The 21,492-nt window shown below is 38.3% G+C and overlaps 1 protein-coding gene across 1 annotated transcript in view; it reads left to right on the top strand.

The window, feature by feature from the left end:
- LOC149828425 (glutathione S-transferase zeta class-like) overlaps positions 1–21,492 on the top strand; it is a 53,652-nt gene that overhangs the window by 9,237 nt on the left and 22,923 nt on the right. The window contains exons 4-5 of the mRNA XM_090017048.1: positions 6,291–6,344; positions 6,442–6,514. Coding sequence (XP_089873174.1) covers positions 6,291–6,344; positions 6,442–6,514 — 127 coding nt within the window. The remainder of the gene's footprint in view (positions 1–6,290; positions 6,345–6,441; positions 6,515–21,492) is intronic.

Below are 21,492 nucleotides of genomic sequence, written 5' to 3'. Positions count from 1 at the left end.
GAGAGGATACAAAACCAAATTTTTTTGTAGCACAAGTTCGCCTTTCTTCAAACAAATCTTCTTGAGCCAAGAACAAGGTGATGAACACCTTTTGTAAATGTGGCACGGAAATCGAGGCGGAAGCACTTCAAGATCTAAGGATTTCGTAGCTCTGATACCATGTAATGAAATGGTGGTCTTCAACAAATGCACAAACAAGTGTCTATTGGAGACACTACAAGCATGACCCTTGAAAGGGTATAAAAGGAAGAACACTTGAAAAATAAATAATACTTTATTCATGAACAAAATGCTTAAGAAGCATGGTTATTTACATTGAAGGGGTTCACCCCTATATATACAAAAAAGTGGAAGAGAGAGGAGAGTTCATTTTGAGCTCTCCAAAAGAGACGTTGGATTCCAACGTCTCTTAATATAGTTGTTGGACTACAATCCAACAACATTTATTATTATAGCTGTTGGACTATAGTCCAACAACATTTATTATAGCTGTTGGACTACAGTCCAACAGCTATTTGCACAGTCAAGTTCCAACAGGAACTTGACTGGATCAAATATCTAGTTTCTATTGAACTAGATGCTAAAAAAGAAAATAAAGAAAAATAATAAAAGAAAATATAATAATATTAAATAATATATATATATATATATATATATATTACAGTTTACATTTTAACATTAACATGTCATCAACATAGAGTAATAGAATCACAATTTCTGCATTAGATCTTCTAGTAAATAGAGCAGTGTCAGTATAACATGAGGAAAAACCATTTTCCAGCATTACACTGGTAAACCTGTCATACCAGGCTTTAGGGGCCTGTTTCAAACCATAGAGGGCCTTACGAAGACGAAGAACTTTATCTTTAGGAATCTTCATGCCTGGTGGAGCATCCATATACACTTCTTCATTAAGATCATCATTTAAAAAAACATTTTTCACATCCATTTGAAAAATGTTCCAATTTTTAATAGATGCAATAGTAATAAGGCATCTAACTGTAACCATTCGGGCTACAGGGGAAAAAGTTTCCTCATAATCAATTTCATACTCTTGCCCATACCCTTTTGCAGCTAAACGAGCCTTATACCTTTCCAAAGATCCATCGCTCTTAGTTTTAACCTTAAAAACCCATCGACAACCTATAGTTTTCTTTCCTATGGGTAGAGTTTGGAAATCCCAAGTTTCAGCCTTTTTAAGGACATTAAGTTCATTTTGCATAGCTTCTTGCCATTCTATACATTTTTTAACTTCTTCAAAATTTTTTGGTTCAAAATAAGAGTGGATGGCACTAAGACAAACCCTATATCGGGGTGAGAAAGAATCAAAAGAAACAAAACGAGTTGGAGGTCTTCTATTCCTTTCAGATCTTCGGTGATCGATAGTAGGAACAAGCTCACTATATTGGTCAATAGCACTTCTAAAGGTGTCTTGGTTTCTACGAGAGTAGGTTATTCAATCACTTGAGAATCTACTTTCTTGTTCATTGAGTGAGTTATGTTCACCAATGTCACCATTATTTTCCTCATCATGATTTGATGATACATCATCATCACTAGATATATCATCATTACTAGACAATAGGTCAAATAGGAAGGAATAATCAAAATTTTCTTGTTGAGAAACATTTTTTTCAAAGCCACTTTCATTTTCCAAAAAAGTTACATTTCTAGAGACATATAACTTATCATCTCGAAGATCATAACAACGAAACCCTTTTTGAGTTTCGGAATATCCAAGAAAGGCGCAAGGGATAGCCTTGGGAGATAGTTTGTCATTCTTATCCGTAAGTATAAAACACTTACACCCAAAAACTCGTAACCTATTATAATCAGGTTCAAGCTTATATAAAATCTCAAAAGGGGTTATTTTTCCTAATATCCTAGATGACAAACGATTTATCAGATAAACAGAAGCAAGAGCTGCTTCTGCCCAAAAATTTTAGGAATGTTTTGGGAAATAAGAAGGGTCCTAGTAGTCTCAATGATGTGCCTATGTTTTCTTTCGGCCAACCCATTCTGTTGAGGAGTTTTAGGACAAGACCTTTGATGGACGATTCCATGATCCTCAAGATATACTTTAAATTGATTGGAGAGATATTCCCCTCCAGAATCACTTCTAAATATCTTTATATTACTGTTGAATTGATTCTTGATCATTGAATGGAAGGTTCTAAAACACGAAAAAACTTCATGTTTGAACTTAAGAAAATAGATCCACGAATATCTGGAAAAATCATCCACAAAAATGACATAATAAGAAAAGCCTCCTTTTGAAGAAACAGGTGCGGGTCCCCAAACATCGGAATGAACAATTTCGAAAGTTTTAGAAGAGAACATAGTTCTTTGCTCAAAAGGTAAACTTTGCATTTTTTCGAGAATACAATCATTACAAGAAAATGAACTTTTACATAGGTCTTTTGCAAAATGTAAATAAGACAACTTGGTGATATTAGGATGACCAAGTCTTTTGTGCCATACATTTATATCTTTGTTTTGGACCACATTACAAAAAGATTTTGGAACTTGAAGAGATTCCATATAGTATAAGTCTCCTTTTCTAAAGCCTTCCTCAATCGATTTCTCGGACCGACGATCCTGTATTAAACATTTATCACAAGAGAACTTAATATCGCAACCATGGTCCGAGAGTTGAGAAACAGAGTGAAAATTTAAGTTTAGTTTAGGTATAAATATAATTTTTGGAATAAAAAAATCTTGAGTTTCAAAATTACCTATACCTTTAATTTCAAGAGAGGTTTCATCCGCAGTGGAAACAAAAGAGGGAGAAACATTTTTTGAGAAATCGGAAAGTGAAAACATGTTTGGGGACATATGAAATGATGCACCGGAGTCCAAAAGCCAAGAGACTTTACCTGAAAGAGATGAAGTAGGCACGGCGGCACCGGAGGTAGCTCTCTTGAGTAGAGGTTGAAGGGCTTCCACTATTTGATTTAAAGAGAGTGACCCACTTGATGATGCCTCCTCCTTTTGTGGTACACCGGTGGTAGCCATTGTGAGAAGCTTTTTCCATTTAGGACATATGGGTTTGATATGTCCGGGTTCTTTACAAAAATGACAAATAATTTTGCTATAGTCCCTTTTTCCTCTTGGCCCACCATTTTCACCTTGATTTTGTGGTTTAAAATGAGGGGGACGATAAGTTTTTACATTGTTCCCGGGTCTTGATACGGCATTAACCTCATTACTTTCTTCATGATTACAAAGAACCACAAGAACACTTTATCCTTGTTTACATAAACTCATACGAGTCTCCTCACCACTTAATTTGGTGAGTACATCTTCAAGAGAGGGAGGAGAAAAAGAGGATATAAGAGAAGACCTTATTTGCTCAAATTCGGGCCTTAGCCCATTCAAAAAATTGAAGAACCGATCTTCTTCAAGTTGCTTGTGACAGAGTTCAATTGCTTCTCCACTCCATTTTGGTTCAAGCATGGCAAGCTCATCCCAAATGGAGGAAAGGTCGGCAAAATATTCCCTAATAGTCATTTCACCTTGAGTAAGAGAGAGAGCCTTCTTTTGAAGATAATACTTATGAGATAGGTCCCTTGATGTGTACATTTTTTCAAGATAATGCCAAGCTTCCGATGCCTTTTTGAACTTAATAATGTTAGCATTAATCTTAGTTTCAACGGATGAAAAGAACCAAGAAAGAATCTTGAAATTTTTTATTTTCCACTCATCGTGCTTCTTAGAGTACTCTTCAAGAGCTCTAACCCTTTCTTCTCCTTCAAGAATCTTGATTTCACTTCCGTTTACCACGGTTATTTTGGGTTCCGGTTTCGGAATTGTGCCTTGTACATAACCCCATAGCCCCTTCCCTTTTATGTGAGCCTCCATGTTTCCGGCCCAAATATGATAATTAGACCCATTCAATTTGAAGCCAAGAGTAAAGTGAGACTCTTTTTCGCCATTATGAAGTAGAGAGAAAGAGAGAAATGACGTACCAACACAATATTCCAAATGCTAGCTTGCGCAAGATTCTTTTAAAATATTTGAGAAGCAAGATCCACCACTTCAACCTCAAAAAATCCGAAGGCACGCTTTTCGAGGCACTTGAAAAGAAGAGAATCCCACAATCCTCTATCACCAACCAAGCTCTGATACCATGTCAAATTGTCTATGAAGAGACAATACGCATACAAGCATAAATACTTTATAAAAGAAGTGTACGAAAACACTCTCACAATACTTGAACAAAATACGCAAAAGCGTAAAAGTAGCAAACATGCAATAATGCATGTATTTGATAAAAAGAACAAATGCTTGAGACTCTCAAGCTTGAGCATTACAAAGGGGGAACACCCCTATTTATACAAGTGCCAAAAGGTGCAAAGGGGGGGCTCCCAAAGGAGTCGTTGGGGAGCCCCCAACGGTCACATTTGTGACCGTTGGGGGCCCCCAACGACTCTATTGGGGGACCCCCAATGCACTTTAAATAAAATAAAAAATAAAATGAGAAAAAATAAAAAGAGAATTAAAAAAATAAATAAGAAAATTACAACATATTCCAAATGGAATATGCTCAAGATAGGAAATTACAAGAATACCCTTTTCGGGTAAGAAAATAAAAAAAGGTATATAAATATATATATATATTTATATATAGAGAGATATATGTACATATAATATATTATATGTAAATGTATCTCTATGTATATAAATATATATATTTATATTTACAATAATGATTTTAGGAGATACATTTTAACAGAAACAACATACAAAGGGTTTTGGAAAGCCCTCCAGTGTATGTGGTGTCGGCTTTGGATTCACAATATCTTTTGTTAGTGCTCCACATCAAGATAAGGACTAATCTGATGATCTCCTTTTAGAGGCACCTTACCTCTAGCAATTCTTCTTTTATCCATTGTATCCTTGAGCTATGACTCATCAGCTTGAGATGACCTACTGCACTCCATCTTATTTTACTTGGATTTTTTCAGCCTGCATCATGACCTTTTCGCCGATCTAGGAAGGTTTCTCACATAACAATCTTGTCTCATCATTTGTTTGTCTTGAATATTTTATATTTGTATTTGTGGTATATTATTCTCCCATCAATTGACACAGAGACAAGAAGGCACCTTTTCGGACACATTCATTTTGTTTTGGTTATATAATTGTTGAAAGTAGCAAGTTTTTGCTGGTTTAAAACCTATCGTTATGTATTGTTGTAGTTTGACAGTCAATAAAGTGCTTGTTCCATTCATGACAAATTTGTTTTTTTCTTTTTTTTTTGTTTCAAATTCGTGTCATGATTGACATTATAATATGGAGGATGGCAATTTTTCATAATTTTGAGTCATTTTTCTCTGTGACTCTCTCAGATTATTGGTATGAATGGGCACATAATGGTGCTATGCTTCTCACTTTTTCATTTATGGACTTATGTGCTTTTTCTTTTTCTTTTTTCCATGGTGCCAATGCTTTGATAAGTTTAAATATATAGGCCTCGGGCAATGGGCAATGTTAAATCATCATCGAATTATTTTCAATGTCAAGCCACTAATATTGGTGTAACAGTTGATTAATCTGTCCTCTTCTTAGCAATTCACTGTGAAAATCTCTATAAAAAGAGATTTTGTGTATAAACACAATGCTAAAAACACGAAGTGTGCACAAAGGCACAAAGGAGAACTCTCACAAGTGCAGAAAGGCACGGATAAAAATGCACAAGAGCATAAAAAATATCAACTTCAATATATTGGGTCCCAAGAAGGGCTTTACAAAAGCATAAAAGGGCTAGAGGGGGATCACCCTTATATATACACAAATGAGAAGGGGGGGGCTCCAACATACACGTTGGAGTCCCTCCAACAGTTATAAATATAAGCATTGGAGGGGGGGCTCCAACCTATATGTTGTGCCCCCCCCCCCCCATAATACAATGTAAAAAACAAAAATAAAAAAAGGTAAAAAGAAAGAAATAAAAGATAAAAAAGGAATACAATCATATTCTCAAATGGGAATATGCGTAAAATGTATGAAATGACCGAAACACCCTTAACGGCTTTGAATATATATATATATATATATATATATATATATATATATATATATATATATATATATAGATAGATAGATAGATAGATAGATAGATACATACATATATATATGAATATATATAAAAAGACCAATACATTTTAACATTCACAACCAAGTATGTTTATGTTTCTTAATGAATTGCTCCAAAAAGTTTCTCTTGATTTTCTTCATCAGTCGATCATATAATTGAAGGTTGTAAGTTGTAACATTTTTTCAAATAGGTAGCGTGCATTATCAGTTCAAGCATACAACCGCTTCAAATGAGGGCTGTTCTGGTACATCACTTGATTTATCATGTACATTGTATACTTGTGTACTTGTTATTAGTATTTGAGACCATAAGTTTTGATTGCTTTCTTCTTCACTCTGTAGAAATACATCGAAGATAAAATCAGTGGAGAAGGACTCTTATGTGCCCAAGATCATATAGGAAAAGGATTTGCTGGTATAACTTGTAAATTTTGTCCATCTTGATTTATATTCTGAAATTTTTAAAGAGTAGAGTTGTGCCGTGAACAGGATAAGTCATGAAAGCTAAGTCACACGGACTCGGCTAGGGAGGCGCCGCACCCGAGTCGACATGCCCCGACACGGGTGCGGCTTCAGACACTGCTCGGACTCGGTCAACGAGTCGAGGTTGAGTCCATCCTTGTTTTGGACTCGGTCAACGTTGACTGAGTCCAAAAATATCCATTTTAGGGCAAAAAACAAAAAAAATGACTTTTTTATATATTTAAAAAAAAAATATATATATATATATATATATATATAGCATGAGTCTCAAACATAAGCCCCAGAAAAAAAAAATTCCATGGCACAACAAGGCGCCTTAAAGGATCCATGGCACGATATTGTGCTGCGTGAATGAGCTATCTCACATGGACATGCCTAAAAACACATGGACATGCCTAAAAACACATGGAACATGCCATGTTGGTGTAATTTTCCATGAGAAGTATGTAATAGGAACTGACATGGGAGTGAATTGGAGAATCCCTCTGACATAATCCATGAGACTATCCATCTGGATGTCCTCACCTAAGTAACTATAGGTGCATCATATCTCTCGCTTTCCTGGCTTAATGGTATCTTGCTATCTAAGATGCTGTATAATCTCTTCATTATATAAATCATTTTTCTTGCATCCACACAAAAATAAAATAATACATTAAATAGTAAACAATGATAAAATATCACAAATAACTATTAAATACTAAGAGGCATCATGTACCATGAAACAATAAGAGACCACAAAAAACAGAGAGCAATTCCTGAAATTAATATATCTTTACAAATCTCCAAAGTCAAATCAAATTGTTCAAATTTAGAGGAAAATATCCACATATATGCACACACTGGATAAATATATAGCCGTGTCCCCGTGTCCAAATTTTTTGAAATTGTGCCGCACCTGTGTCGCACCCGCACCCGCACCCATGTGACATAGCATGAAAGGCATGTGATAAGCTGCACATAATGGACAAGAATGGGCTGTTATAATTTTTGCAATTTCATCATGCATTTTTATCTGAAATAACTTCCATTCTGATTTGTTTACATAAACAAAACATGTATTCTCAAGTGCTTCTAAGTTGCAATACTTGCAAAATGTAAAGCCAGCTAAGGAATAGCAGTGGGCTTGCTACTTGCTAGTTTTTTCCAGTTTATTTATGCACCAGTTGAGTTGCATAGAGGAGTATGTATCATATCTAATTGTCATGCAACTATCTTCTCTATTTCTATATTCCAATTGTCTCTTTCTTAGTTTCTCTTTCCTTTTTGTGTGGGATATATTCTCAGATATACCTTCAGGTAATGGCCGCATGCTAATGCATCTGGAAAACCGAAATTTCTTGCTAGAAAATTCTTTTTATCAAAAAACCTTGGCAAGTTACGAAAGAGTTGGAAAAAAGGTAAACTAGAATTCTTCAAGAATGAAGGGAATACTTGAAGAAGTGAATTCTTGAAGAAGTGAATTCTTGGAAAAGGTAACAATGCAAAGCACTGTTGAAACCTTACAAAAACATTGTGTAACAAATAATTCTCAAGTTTGAGATCTCATTTGATTTGCTATTAATGATATATGAGCAAATATTGATGAGAATTTCACCTTCTGAAAACCATAACTATATGGAATTTTAAAGCTCTTGGCCTTGTTTGCTTTGTAGTCAAAGTCAAGGAGATTATCCCTCCGTTCTTCATTTAACCTTAACTATGCACTGATTGTGCGCTAATGATATTTGATGCCCTTTATTTCCTATCTAATCAGCTGGAGACATGGATTTTCTTGCAGATCTGAAATAAGAATGAGGATTAAATAATTTGGAATTTCGGAATCTAGGTACTTTACTGGAAAAATAAAAACATGTTCAAAGTCATCAACAGAAGGGAGTGAAACGTAAAATGAAAAGATGAACATTAGTGGAGCCATAGGCAACACTTAGTTTTGTGAAGTGATTTCAAGACTGAAGTTGAAGTAACTTAAATAATGAATTTCTTTCACGAATTTGTGCTTATCTAGAAAATATCAAAACTTAGATTTGACGAATTCCCTTTATGATGATATTTTTGCTATATTAGTAGTATTTGTATGGTTATGGAATGGAAGTTGAAGATTGATGGATCGAGCAGTTAAATTCAACTGTCCAACACACAACTAAGAGTAGAAGACATATCCATGGTACAATTGTGAGAAACTAATATAAGTAGGGTTACATGGTAAGTTAAAAAAATAATTATCCTTGAAATAGAAACTTAGAATGTTCTATATATGACAAGGACACATGTTTTGCAAATGATGAATTCATAAAGGCATTAATGAAAAACAAATCTCTTATTATATTTTTTAATGGGTTAGTGTTGTCATATCTGGATGATACTATTGATGTGGTGCTCATCTTTGCACTGTACAACCCTATGTAACACGGACTCTTCTAACAGGGCACTGCACCCGCATCGTACCCGCACCCGCACCCGCACCCATGCGAGTGAGACACTTGGACATGACTTCTTTTGTGTTTGGTAAAGTCAACCACACCGAGGTCCATTTATGTCCAAAAGTAGATTCAGTTAACCCTAACCAAGTCTAGTTTATCTATATTATATATATAAATACATAAATGCACACACATACACATAGTGTTAACTTAAAACTGTTAAAAATTATATATATACCCTCCCCATACTCCCGCACCCAATTTTTTTTAAAGTGCCGCATCGCCGTATCCACACCTGTATCCGCACCCGCACCTATGTGACATAGGTGCAACCTTAGTTTTTAATATTTGGATACTTTTCTTTTGATTATAATTCCACAAAAGTTGGAAAACTTTCCAATTTACATTCTAATTATGTGTAAAATGTCAGAAAATTTATGTAAAATACTTATCTAAAAGCTCTTTGAATCCTAATTTATCATCCTTATCTTGATATAGTTCAATTACAACACAAAGATACACACGAGATCGATGTTTCATCCACATCTTCTAATGATAATGTTGTTGAAAGCATTTTGTCATTTCCATGTGCATCAAGTTAACTTTGATTTTGTGAATTTAAGATCAACATCACAAATAGATGTGCAGTTTTCTGGAGTTCCCGAGTATGGTAGCTTATGTTAAAAATTGTAAATATATATATATATATATATATTTATATATATATATTATGTATATTTATTTATATAAATATATATTTATCTCTTTCTTTATTTTTCCTTTTTTCTTTTTGTAATTGAACTAGTCAACACATGTTGACTAGTCAACAACATAAGAGTCGTTGGGGTCCCAACGACTCTATTTTCAGCCGTTGGGTCTCCAACAACTTATTTTGAGCCGTTGGGACTCCAACGACTCTCTATGGATTCCCCCTCCTTTGTGTATAAATATGGGGCAAAGCCCCCCACATTTTGGAATGCTTCTTGCATGAAGGTTATCAATAAAATATTATTTATTTTTTGTTTCTTGTCTTGCCCCTTGTGTAGGTTTTGTGAGCAAGCCCATTTGTGGCTTTTGGTGTGTTTTGTGAGTGAGCCCATTTATGGTTTTTGGTGTTTAGCATTGTGGTGGATCTTGTTGGTGGCTTCTTTTCTCTTTACATGGTATAAAAGCAAGGTTCGCTCTTGACTCTTGAGGATTGTGTATTGCCTCGTTCTCCGTGCTCGTGGGAGAAAGAAAGAATTTTTTGGTAATTCAAGTGCTCGCGTATTCGTGGTGGTGTGCTCATACTACTACTCTCTCCTTTCTCATCTATTGTCTTGTTCTTTTTTCTTTTCTTTTCTTTCTCTCTACTTTGTAAGGATGGATGACAACGAGAAAGTCACCATCGTACTCATGAAACTCAATGATACTAATTTCATATTCAATAATGAATCACCACATATGGGAAAAAGGATTATAGGGATTAATTAAGTGTTCCGATCCGCAACTTAAACTAGTTCTCACAAGGGTAGAGAACGAAAAAGAGGTGCCTCTTGTGGATGGTGAGAAGACTAAGGCACTAGTCACTTATGAAAAAAAGTGGAAAGAGCGGAGAATGGGGCATGCTAAGATCATGTCTTAATCAATAGCGTTGATATTAACAAATGCTCTATGTCCCGCAAAATTTGAGCATGCTAACAAAGCTTGAGAATACCTTAAGAATATCTTAAGGATATTGCTCATGTGTGCAATTTTCAAAATAAAGTTCGAACAATGACTCAAAAAGACAAAAGTATTAGGGAATACTACAATGAATTGTCCGAACTTTGGGAAGAATTATCCATTCTTGAGCCTAAGTGGCATTGCGCGGAAGATATAGAGCTCCGACAAAAGCAACTTGATGCAAAACATTTCTATCAATTTATAAATAGCTTGAGACTAGAGTTTGAAAGCACCAAATCCGCTCTTCTTCATAGAGAAAAAATACCCTCTATTATTGACACTGTTGAAGAATTGAGTAATGAAGATTTTGTTTTGGCCGTTTCTAGACCAAGAAACTACATGCGCCCCTACAAACCACCTTATTGAAAATAAGGAAATGAGCATGATAACAAGCCTTATTGGAAACAAGGCAATGATTATGACAAAAAAAAACTTGTTATAACTGTCATGAACCTGGATACACTAAGCCTCAATGTTCAAAGTTTAGAAGGGAGGAAAAAAGGTGGCTTCAGTTGGATCTTCATAAGAAACTAATGATGCACCTGTATCAATGTCAAAACTTATGGTGATTCTCCAACCACTTCTCAAGGGGGTATCTTCTTCAAATGAAGCCTCAACTGGAGCATCACTTTCATCCTTCTTCGATCCCGATAAAACTCCTTGGCTTCTTGATTATAGTACTTCCTTTCATATGACCCCTAATAGTAAAATTTTATCTAAATGTCATACCAACCCAAGCATGTCAAATGTTTTTACAACCGAAGGTACATATCTTGAAATAGAAGGAATAGGAAATTTTGAAAAGATTTTATAAAACTCAAAAAATTTTATCATTTCAAAAGTTATATATATTCCCAAATTAAATTTAAATCTCTTATCAGTTTCACAAATATCTGACCATGAATATAATGTCTCCTTCTCTTCTGATGGATGTTGAGTACATGATCACCTGTCAGGGAAGCTTGCATGGATCTTTTGGAAATACCCAAAGATGTCTTTTGTTATAATGTTAAGAAATTAGAGTTTGATATATGACACAAATGACTTGGTCATCCTAATGAATCTAAAATTCAACATTTTTCAAATTTGAAAAAAAATTGTAACTGAAAATTTTACATGTAAAGATTGTATTCTTGAAAAAATGAAGAAATTACCATTTTATGAAAGAACTTTCTTTTCTTCTAGACTGCTTGAGCTAATACATTCAAATGTTTGGGGGGCAACACCAGTTATATCAAACGGTGAATATGCATATTATGTAATTTTTCTAGGTATACTTGGATCTACTTTCTCAAACATAAATATGAGGTCTTCTCACATTTTCAAATATTTCACTTAGTCAAAAATAAGTTTGAAAAGGATATTTCTATTTTTCGTACAAATTCAGGGAGAGAATTTTTATGAAAGGAATTTGAAGATTATCTAAATTTGCATGGTATCACACATAAAAGATTTTGCCCTCATACACCACAACAAAATGGTTTGGCTGAACAAAAACACTGACATATTATGGAAACAACCAGAATTCTACGAATAGCAAATCAAGTGCCAAAAGAATTTTGGGCAGAAACAGCCCTAACTGCTATATATGTAACGCCCCAAAATTTTAACTTGTGATTTCGAAAACATTGATAAAAACCTTTCAAAGTTTAGGATTTTTACTTTTAAAAATTTTCAGCGAAAACAATTTAGAAAAGAAAATAAGTTGACAAATTCTGGGCACGTTAGTTTTAAAGTCATCATCATCCATAAAAAAGTTACTCAAAGGAAGTGAGGAACAAAACCATAAATTATTAATAGAATTTGTAGTTTATTACAAAAATAAGCATTATTCCCACAATCCCCAAAATCTAAAGAAAACCCAAAACACAGAGCTAGGACGCCAGCAGTAAGTAGGAAATCTCGAGCTAAGTTGCATTGCGCCATCGACCGCCTGTAAGGTCCTACTCGTCACCTGCCCATGAAATAGGTGATGCAGTCCAAGTGGAGGAGGAGTGAAAAAACAGCAGCCCACCATGAATCAGTGTGGCTCCAACTCTTTATTAATCTCAATAAGGTTCAATAATCAATGGGAAAGCAATCAACAATAAAGAACTGAAAGGAAAAGAAGCAGAATGCAAAAATAATAAATGAGGAAAGCAAGAACGCTGAAAGAAAGTGACGGCTGAGCCTTTTTTTCCAAATTCTCTGCCCACGCAACCCTAGGCGTGAGCCTTTTAAAGGCTAATTAGTGGACCCGGGTCGCGAGTCCAGAATTGGATCCGACCCGCGATCCGGGTGATCTTCCATCTGCTGCTGGTTCTGGGTCGTGCGAACTCCACCACGCCTGGAGTAGGTGCGCAGGGGTACCTCCCTGCGTCGTGGCTCCGTCCCTGCAAGTGGATCATACACGCGAGGCAGCTCATCTGTCCTTTGTGGTAGATCGGGCGACACTATGGGTCCACTCGGGTCCTGCCCTGCATCATTCTCCCCTGGTTGGGAAGAAGTCGGCTCTGACGACTTGTTGTTGCCACAGTAAGTATATAGATCAGCCACGTTGAAAATAGGGGAAATATGCCAATCATCGGGCAACTCAAGGAGGTAGACATTCGAACCCAACCACTGAAGGATCCTAAAAGGGCCATACTTTTTAGGACTTAATTTGCTATAGGTGCCTACAGGAAAACGCTCTGGACGCAGATACACCCAAACGAGTTGACCGACCTAGAAGTGGACATCACGACGACCCTGATCTACGAAAGCTTTGTAGGCCTCGTAGCTTTCAACAAGTTTGGCACGGACTTGTATGTGAATGTCAAGCATATATTCGACGACATCAAAGGCATCTGGAGCTGGAGCTGAGAGATCTGACACAGGGGCTAGGTCAACGACATGGGTGGGTGACCGACCATACACAACTTGGAACGGAGATTTACCAGTAGAACGGTTAATGGAGTTGTTATATGCGAACTCGGCTTGGGGCAATACGAGATCCCAAGTTTTGACATTTTCCCCCACTAGGCTCCGTAACAAATTTCCTAAGGTGCGATTCACAACTTCGGTTTGGCCATCGGTCTGGGGGTGATACGCACTACTGAATTGAAGCTTAGTCTTTAACAGGGCCCATAACGATTTCTAAAAGTGACTCATAAAACGCGTGTCACGATCAGAAGTGATTGTGTGGGGTAGGCCATGGAAACGGGCAACGTCCTTGAAATAATAGGAGGCGACTAAAGAGGCATTGGTGGTTCGCTTACACGGGACAAAGATAGCCATTTTGAAGAACCGGTCAACAACTACTAAAATTGAATCAACACGACGTGGTGTTCGGGGAAGGCCCACGATAAAATCCATGGATACGTGCTCCCACGACCGTTCAGGAATGGGTAACGGAGTGTACAGACCACTATTCTGACGATGACCCTTGGACACTTGACACACATGACACCCTTGGATGAACTTGACAACATCTTTGCGCATTTTGGGCCAAAAGTATCGTTCATCTAAGAGAGCGAGCGTCTTATCATGCCCAAAATGCCCGGCTAACCCTCCTTCATGTAATTCAGAAATCAACTGGAGCCTAAGGGAGAAGTCGGGCACACACAATTTGTTCCCACGGAAGAGGTAACCATTATGAATACAAAAACGGGGGTCGAGGGTGTGATCTGAAGAAATGCACCCTTCCCAGACTTTGTGAAAATCAGGGTCCGTGAGGTATAATTCCTTGCATTGTTCAAAGCCAATGACCTGCACTGACATAGTCATCATAAGGTTGTTCTTTCTACTAAGAGCGTCAGCCACCTTGTTCAGGATACCAGATTGATGGCGAAGCGAAAAGGTGTACTCTTGCAAGAAGCTGACCCACTTGGCATGACGAGCACTCAACTTCCTTTAACTATTCAGATACTTCAAGGCCTCATGGTCCGTGTACAAGACAAATTCCTTATAAATGAGATAATGTCTCCAATAACGAAGGGCTTGTACCACGGCATAAAACTCAACATCGTAAGTGGAGTATTGGCACCTGGCTTGAGTCAGCTTCTCACTAAAGAAGGCAACGGGTCTACGATTCTGACTCAGGACAGCGCCAATCCCTACTTTGGAGGCATCACACTCAACCTCAAAGACTGCACTAAAATCAGGGAGAGCTAAGACAGGAGCACTGGTCATTTTTTCTTTGATGAGCGTAAAGGCTTTTCCAGCCGCGAGCGTCCAATGAAAACTAGTACCTTTTAGGCACTCCGTGATGGGGGCCATGAGGGTACTAAAATTTCTCACGAAACGTCGGTAAAAAGTGGCTAACCCGTGGAAGCTACGGATCTCTCCGATAGTCTTTGGGGTAGGCCAATCGACAATCGCGCGGACTTTGGCGGGGTCGGCCTTGACGCCATCAGCTGACACAATAAAACCTAAGAACACGACACTGGACGTCATAAACTCACACTTTTTTGCATTGGCATACAATTTTTCCTTCCTCAAAATACCTAAGACTTGACGCAAGTGACTCAAATGATCGGGCAATGATGAACTATAGATCAAAATGTCGTCAAAGTAGACAACAACAAACTTCCCAATACACGGACGCAAGACTTGGGTCATCATGTTCATGAAGGTACTTGGGGCATTAGATAACCCAAACGGCATGACTAACCACTCGTACAATCCATCACGTGTCTTGAATGCCGTTTTCCACTCATCCCCTTCGCGTATACGAATCTGGTGATACCCGCTTTTTAGATCTATTTTAGAGAAAATGGAGGCACCAGATAACATATCAAACATATCATCCAAACGGGGAATGGGAAAACAATATTTGACTGTGATGCGATTGATCGCATGGCTATCGACACACATGCGCATGGACCCATCTTTCTTAGGAGTGAGTAAGGCGGGTACGACACAAGGGCTAACACTCTCGCGAATGAAACCCTTTTTCAGTAATTCCTGAACCTGTCTTAATAATTCAGTGTGCTCAGAGGGGTTCATGCGATATGCGGGAGGGTTGGGTAGACTCGACCCTGGCACAAAGTCAATGGCATGTTGAACTACCCTTGTCGAAGGTAATCCATCAGGTAGGTCATCCGGCATAATGTCGCGGAACTCCTCTAGAAGAGGGGCAACGTCCGCGGGAATGGACACTAACGAACTCGTCACTGGCTTTGCCACTAGGGCATAACAATAACCCTCTTCCTGACAATGGTTCAGGAAAAGCCGGTACGAGAGGCCTGCGAGACGGGGGACGCGCTCAGGTTTGTCCACGGTGGGAAAGCCGGTCTCCTTGATAGGTAGAAGGACTATCTTATGGCCTTTAAAGATAAAAGAGTATGTGTTCTTGCAGCCATCGTGAGTTGTATGGCGATCAAACTGCCAGGGACGTCCTAAAAGAATGTGACACGCGTGCATAGGGGCTACATCACACCACACCTCATCGTGGTAGTGTTCTCCCATGGAAAACCGGACTAGACATCGCTGAGTGATGGGAACCTCGTTTCCCTTCTTGAACCAGGTCATTTTATAGGGTTGGGACAACTTCTCGGTGTTGAGTTTCAAGGTAGACACTGAAAAAGGTGCAGGATCCGACCCGATCCATGTCACCGCCCATGTATGTAAAGATCATGTATTTAGTTATCGGGTCTGGATATACCAGACCCGACCCATAGTGTAATGTAAACTTAAATACATGTTTAGGTCACGATTTCTTTTACTGAAATCGTGACAGCCGCAGTCGATCTCTCCCTTTCTCTCCCTCTCTCTTTCTCAATACAGGAACAAAAGGGAAAATTTACATGGTATCAGAGCCAAGATCCAGCTAAGGGTTGAAGTGGATTCCGAAGGTGCGGCATATCAAGGTTTGAGGTTTCGCCTATTCTTTTCTTCATTTCCTTCAGATTTTTTTTCCTCTACCACGATTTCAATCTCCACCTCTCGTTTTCCCTTTTCTGTTTTCCCACCTTTTCTGTTTTCCCACCTCTCGTTTTCCCATTTTCAAATCTTCCTTTAGTGGATTCACATCTCACGTGAATCCCTAATCTGTTCACGCAGGATTCACGTGAATCTTGATTCACGTGAACGTTGTACATCAAAAGGTCGTGAATTTCACGTGAATCTACTTCACGTGAACATTCTTTCTTTATTCAGATCTCTTTTCCTGCATAACCCCAGTTGACATATAATCTGGGATTCCAAAAAAAAAAAATTTGCTGTCCAGCCTGCTGTGCGACAGAAAATCTGTTCATTTCTTTGCTCTCATTTACCTTTTCTCGTATCATTTTTGTTCTGACTGTTACGAGTGAGATTCACATTGAAAACTCAGTCTTTCTTCTGACAAATTCTGGTCGTCTATCTTTGAGTTACTCAGGGCAAAAAAAAAAGGGCGATCAGCAAACCTCTCTGACTGCAGACTGAGCACTCTGTGAATACTCCAAAAAAAAAAGGTGGGTTCCCTTTCTTGTTAAAACTCCTTTTTCATGGATCTTCATTCCTCTTCATCCAATCTTTCCTCAAGTTTTCTCACTCAACTCGTTTCTGAAAAGTTAACTACCTCAAACTTCTTGATTTGGAAGAGACAAATCATTCCTTTTATAAGGAGTCAAGGTCTCTTAGGTCACCTTGATGGAACCACTCCCGTCCCACTCGAATTTGTTACGAGAGAAGAAAAAGACGACAAAGGAGTAAGTTCAATTGTGTATGTCAAGAATGTTGAGTACCTCAACTGGGAAAGAAAAGATCAATCAGTGGTTGCATACATCACTTTCACCTTGTCCCAAGAGGTCCTTGTGGCATTCCCGACAATTGTACTGCTCTGCAACTTTGGGAAAAATTGGTTTAAACATATTCACAAGTTTCGCAGGCGAGAATGGTTTTTCTCAAGAGGGAATTCCAGATGTTGAGAAAAGATTCCATGACCATCATGGAATATCTGAACAAGATGAAGACTATCACAGACCAACTTGCAGTTATAGGATGCGCGGTGAGTGACAGCGATATGGTACAATAGACTCTGAGTGGATTGGGATTCGACTACAACATGATCGTCACTTCTCTATTGTGTCTCCCTGCCCTTCCTACCTTTGATGAGTTGCGAGCAAAATTAATTCAATATGAGATGACTCTGAAAGGGTTCTCTGAGGAATCTCACGTTCACACAAATTCTCATGAAGTTTTTGCCACAGGGGTGACTTATGGTAGAGGACGCGGACGAGGAGGACAAGGGCGAAGTGGACACGGAGGGCGTGGTTTGCTTCCCACTCCAAATATGTTAGCTCATGCGCAGGGGTCAAGATCCATTCCTACCTGCTTCCTTTGTAACAAAAAGGGGCATATCAAGGCGAATTGTTGACATAATCCAAAGAATAAAGGAAAGGGTCCACAGACAGAAAACAAAAGGAAGTTCACAAGCAGTGGAGAGATTAAAGATCTGCTGATATCTGCCTTGTCAGAGTTGAAATTAAAGCAGAGCGATGAAGGCACCTGGTTTGTCGACTCAGGGGCAGCGACTCATGTAACAGGTGATGCAGGTAAGATTTCTAATCCCATTCCTTATTTTGGAAAAAGTAAGATTGTCACTGGAGATGGATCCCACCATCCTGTTTCTCATGTTGGAAAAACTGTCATTCCCATGTCACATTCCACTCTTACTCTTTCTGACGTTCTTCATGCTCCTAACATTAAGAAAAATATTCTCTGTTTCCAAACTTATTGATGATAATAATGCTTCAGTTGAATTCACTCCCTTCTCTGTGCAGGTCAAGGACCTTCGCACGAGGAAAACATTCGTTGAAGGAAAGAGACGAGGCAATATGTATGTCTTTGAAGAAGCTCCTTGTCATGTTGTCCGCCTTGTCCACCTGAATTCAGAGCCTTCATTAGAGTCGTGTTCATCCTCTTCTGCTAATGTTTTTAGTATTTCTGAATGTAATAAGCCATTCTTATGGCATAGTCGATTAGGACATTGTGGGGGTCATTTCATTGAGAAACTTGTATCTAATAATCTCATTCCAAAAGAAAGCCTAAATAGGGATGAGAACAGTCACAATTGTTCCAGTTGTCTTTCCTGCAAGAGTCATGTATTGCCTTTTCATTCCATTAATAAGAGAGCTTGAAAACCTTTTGAGATAATTTGTTCTGATGTATGGGGACCCGCCCCAGTTGCCTCTGGATCGGGGAGCAAATACTATCTAATCTTTGTTGATAGCTATACTCGATACACTTGGATATATTTCATAAAAAATAAGTCGGAAGTCTTCTCTTTGTTTCAAAATTTTCTTTCCCTTGTCAAAAATCAATTTTCTGAGTCCATTCAATTTTTTCAATGTGATGGAGGTGGGGAATTCTCATCCCGTGATTTTATCTCTTTTCTTCAAAGTAACAGAATAGGAAGGAGGGTGTCTTGTCCTCACACCCCTCAACAAAATGGAATTGCTGAACGAAAACACCGGCATATCGTTGAAAGTGCCATGAGTATGCTTCATGACAACAATCTTCCCATCAACTTATGGACAGAAGCTTTACATTCTGCCGTGCATGTGATAAACAGACTGCCTATGGTTATTCTGGAAAATAAGTCTCCTTATCACTGTATTTTTGGAACTTGTCCTAGTTATTATGATCTGCGTGTTTTTGGATGTGTTTGCTATGTGCATATCGATCAGTCCCTGAGAAACAAGTTTTAAGACAAAGCCCAAAAGTGCAGATTTGTGGGATATGTACATGACTACAAAGGATATAGGTGTTATGATCCCACCAACAAACGTATCAGAACCTCAAGAAATGTTGTCTTTGATGAACAACATTTTGATCACGGAGCTGACACAACGAATATGTCAACTGAAATTTACTATCCTTGGCTAAGCTCAGAACTTTTTGCTGGCTCCAATGAAACATGTTCCTCAGATTGCGTGTAACAAGAAGAAGAGGTATTTGAGGACACTGGGACGTCGGGGTCACAGAATGCAGAGGAAGTACCGGGCAGATACAAAGGCATTGTCTATTCCAGACAGAAACAGACAACATCAAGCCATTTAGATCATGTCTCAGTCGCCAATCCTACTCCTTCTCATACCCTCACAGTCAGAAAATCAAACCGCATACGGCATCCTATTGACAGGTGGGTTAGTTATAACAACTTCTCCTTGGATTTTCAACTATTTTTAACTGCCATCAATAAGGATGAAGAGCCCATCATGTATTATCAGGCAGCAGCTTCTATGAAATGGGTAGAAGCCATGAATGATGAAATGCAAGCCTTGCATGAATGTGAAACATGGGAAGTTGTTCCCAAACCACCTGACAAAAATGTTGTCGGATGCAAATGGGTCTACAAAATCAAGTACAAGCCAGATGAAACCATTGAACGATATAAAGCAAGGCTTGTAGCAAAAGGATTCACTCAAGAAGCAGGGCAAGACTATGATGAGACTTTTAGTCCGGTTGTAAGAATGGGAACGATTCGAATTATCATTTCCCTGGCTGTTGAACATGGATGGAAGTTGAGTCAGCTTGATGTAAAAAATGCATTCTTACATGGGGATTTGAAGGAGGAGGTATACATGGAACAACCCCCTGGATATCAAGAACAAAATTGTAAAACCCATGTATGCAGGTTAAAAAGAGTCATCTATGGCCTGAAGCAAGCATCTCGCTCTTGGTTTGATAGCTTCTCATCAGAGATTCAGAAACATGGATTTTCACGTTCCATGCTGGACCACTCATTATTTATCTTTAAAATCCAGTCTGTGACTACTCTATTATTAATTTATGTCGATGATATTATCATCATAGGAAACCTTGCAGACCACATCCAAGAAATAAAAGACTTATTAGGTCAAAGGTTCAAAATGAAAGACCTTGGAGTTCTACGCCATTTTCTTGGTGTAGAAGTTGACAACCAGGCTCATGGTTTGACACTCACTCAACACAAGTACACCGTAGATGTTCTCAGCAAGGCAGGCATGAAAGACTGCAAACCTCTAGTAACTCCGAGTGTACTTCATCAAAAACTTAGCGCTCATGATGGAGATCTGTGTGATGACCCCACCAGGTATCGCAGCATAATAGGAATGTTACAATATCTCACATTCACTAGACCTGATATTGTTTATTCAGTCAATCAAGTGTCTCAATTTATGCATGCGCCACGTACTGGACATATGGAAGCAGTCAAGAGGATCATTAGAAATCTGAAAGGGACTATTGGGGATAGATTGATATATTTACCAGAGTCTCATGGCCAAAACGAGCACGAAATTACTGTATATTGTGATACAGACTGGGCAGGAGATCCCGACGAAAGAAGATCTACATCAGGATATTGTGCCTTCATTGGAAGAAATTTAGTCTCTTGGAGCAGTAGAAAACAAAAAGCTATCGCTAGATCAAGCACTGAGGCTGAATATAGATTCATGGCTGCTGCCACTGCCGAAGTCACATGGATCAGGCATCTTCTAACTGAAGTAGGAGAAAAGATCTCCCACACTACCTTGCTCTGTGACAATCAAAGTGCTATCAATATGTCATTCAATCCAGTACATCACAGTCGTGCCAAGCACATTGAGATCGACCAACACTTTGTGAGGCAGAATGTTGAAGAAAAAGAGATTGAACCTGAGTTTGTCAGTACTGAAAGACAGGTTGCAGACATATTTACCAAAGGGTTAACCAAGGATCGCTTTTGGATGCTTAAAAGCAAGTTGTTCATGGTCCAAAACCATGATCAACTTGAGGGGAGGTGAAAAAGGTGCAGGATCCGACCCGATCCATGTCACCGTCCATGTATGTAAAGATCATGTATTTAGTTAGCGGGTCT

The sequence above is a fragment of the Nuphar pumila genome, chromosome 9 (genome assembly GCF_984573655.1).
Source record: "Nuphar pumila chromosome 9, dmNupPumi1.hap1.1, whole genome shotgun sequence".
NCBI classification, from domain to species: domain Eukaryota; kingdom Viridiplantae; phylum Streptophyta; class Magnoliopsida; order Nymphaeales; family Nymphaeaceae; genus Nuphar; species Nuphar pumila.
This window is presented reverse-complemented; position numbering and strand designations above follow the sequence as displayed.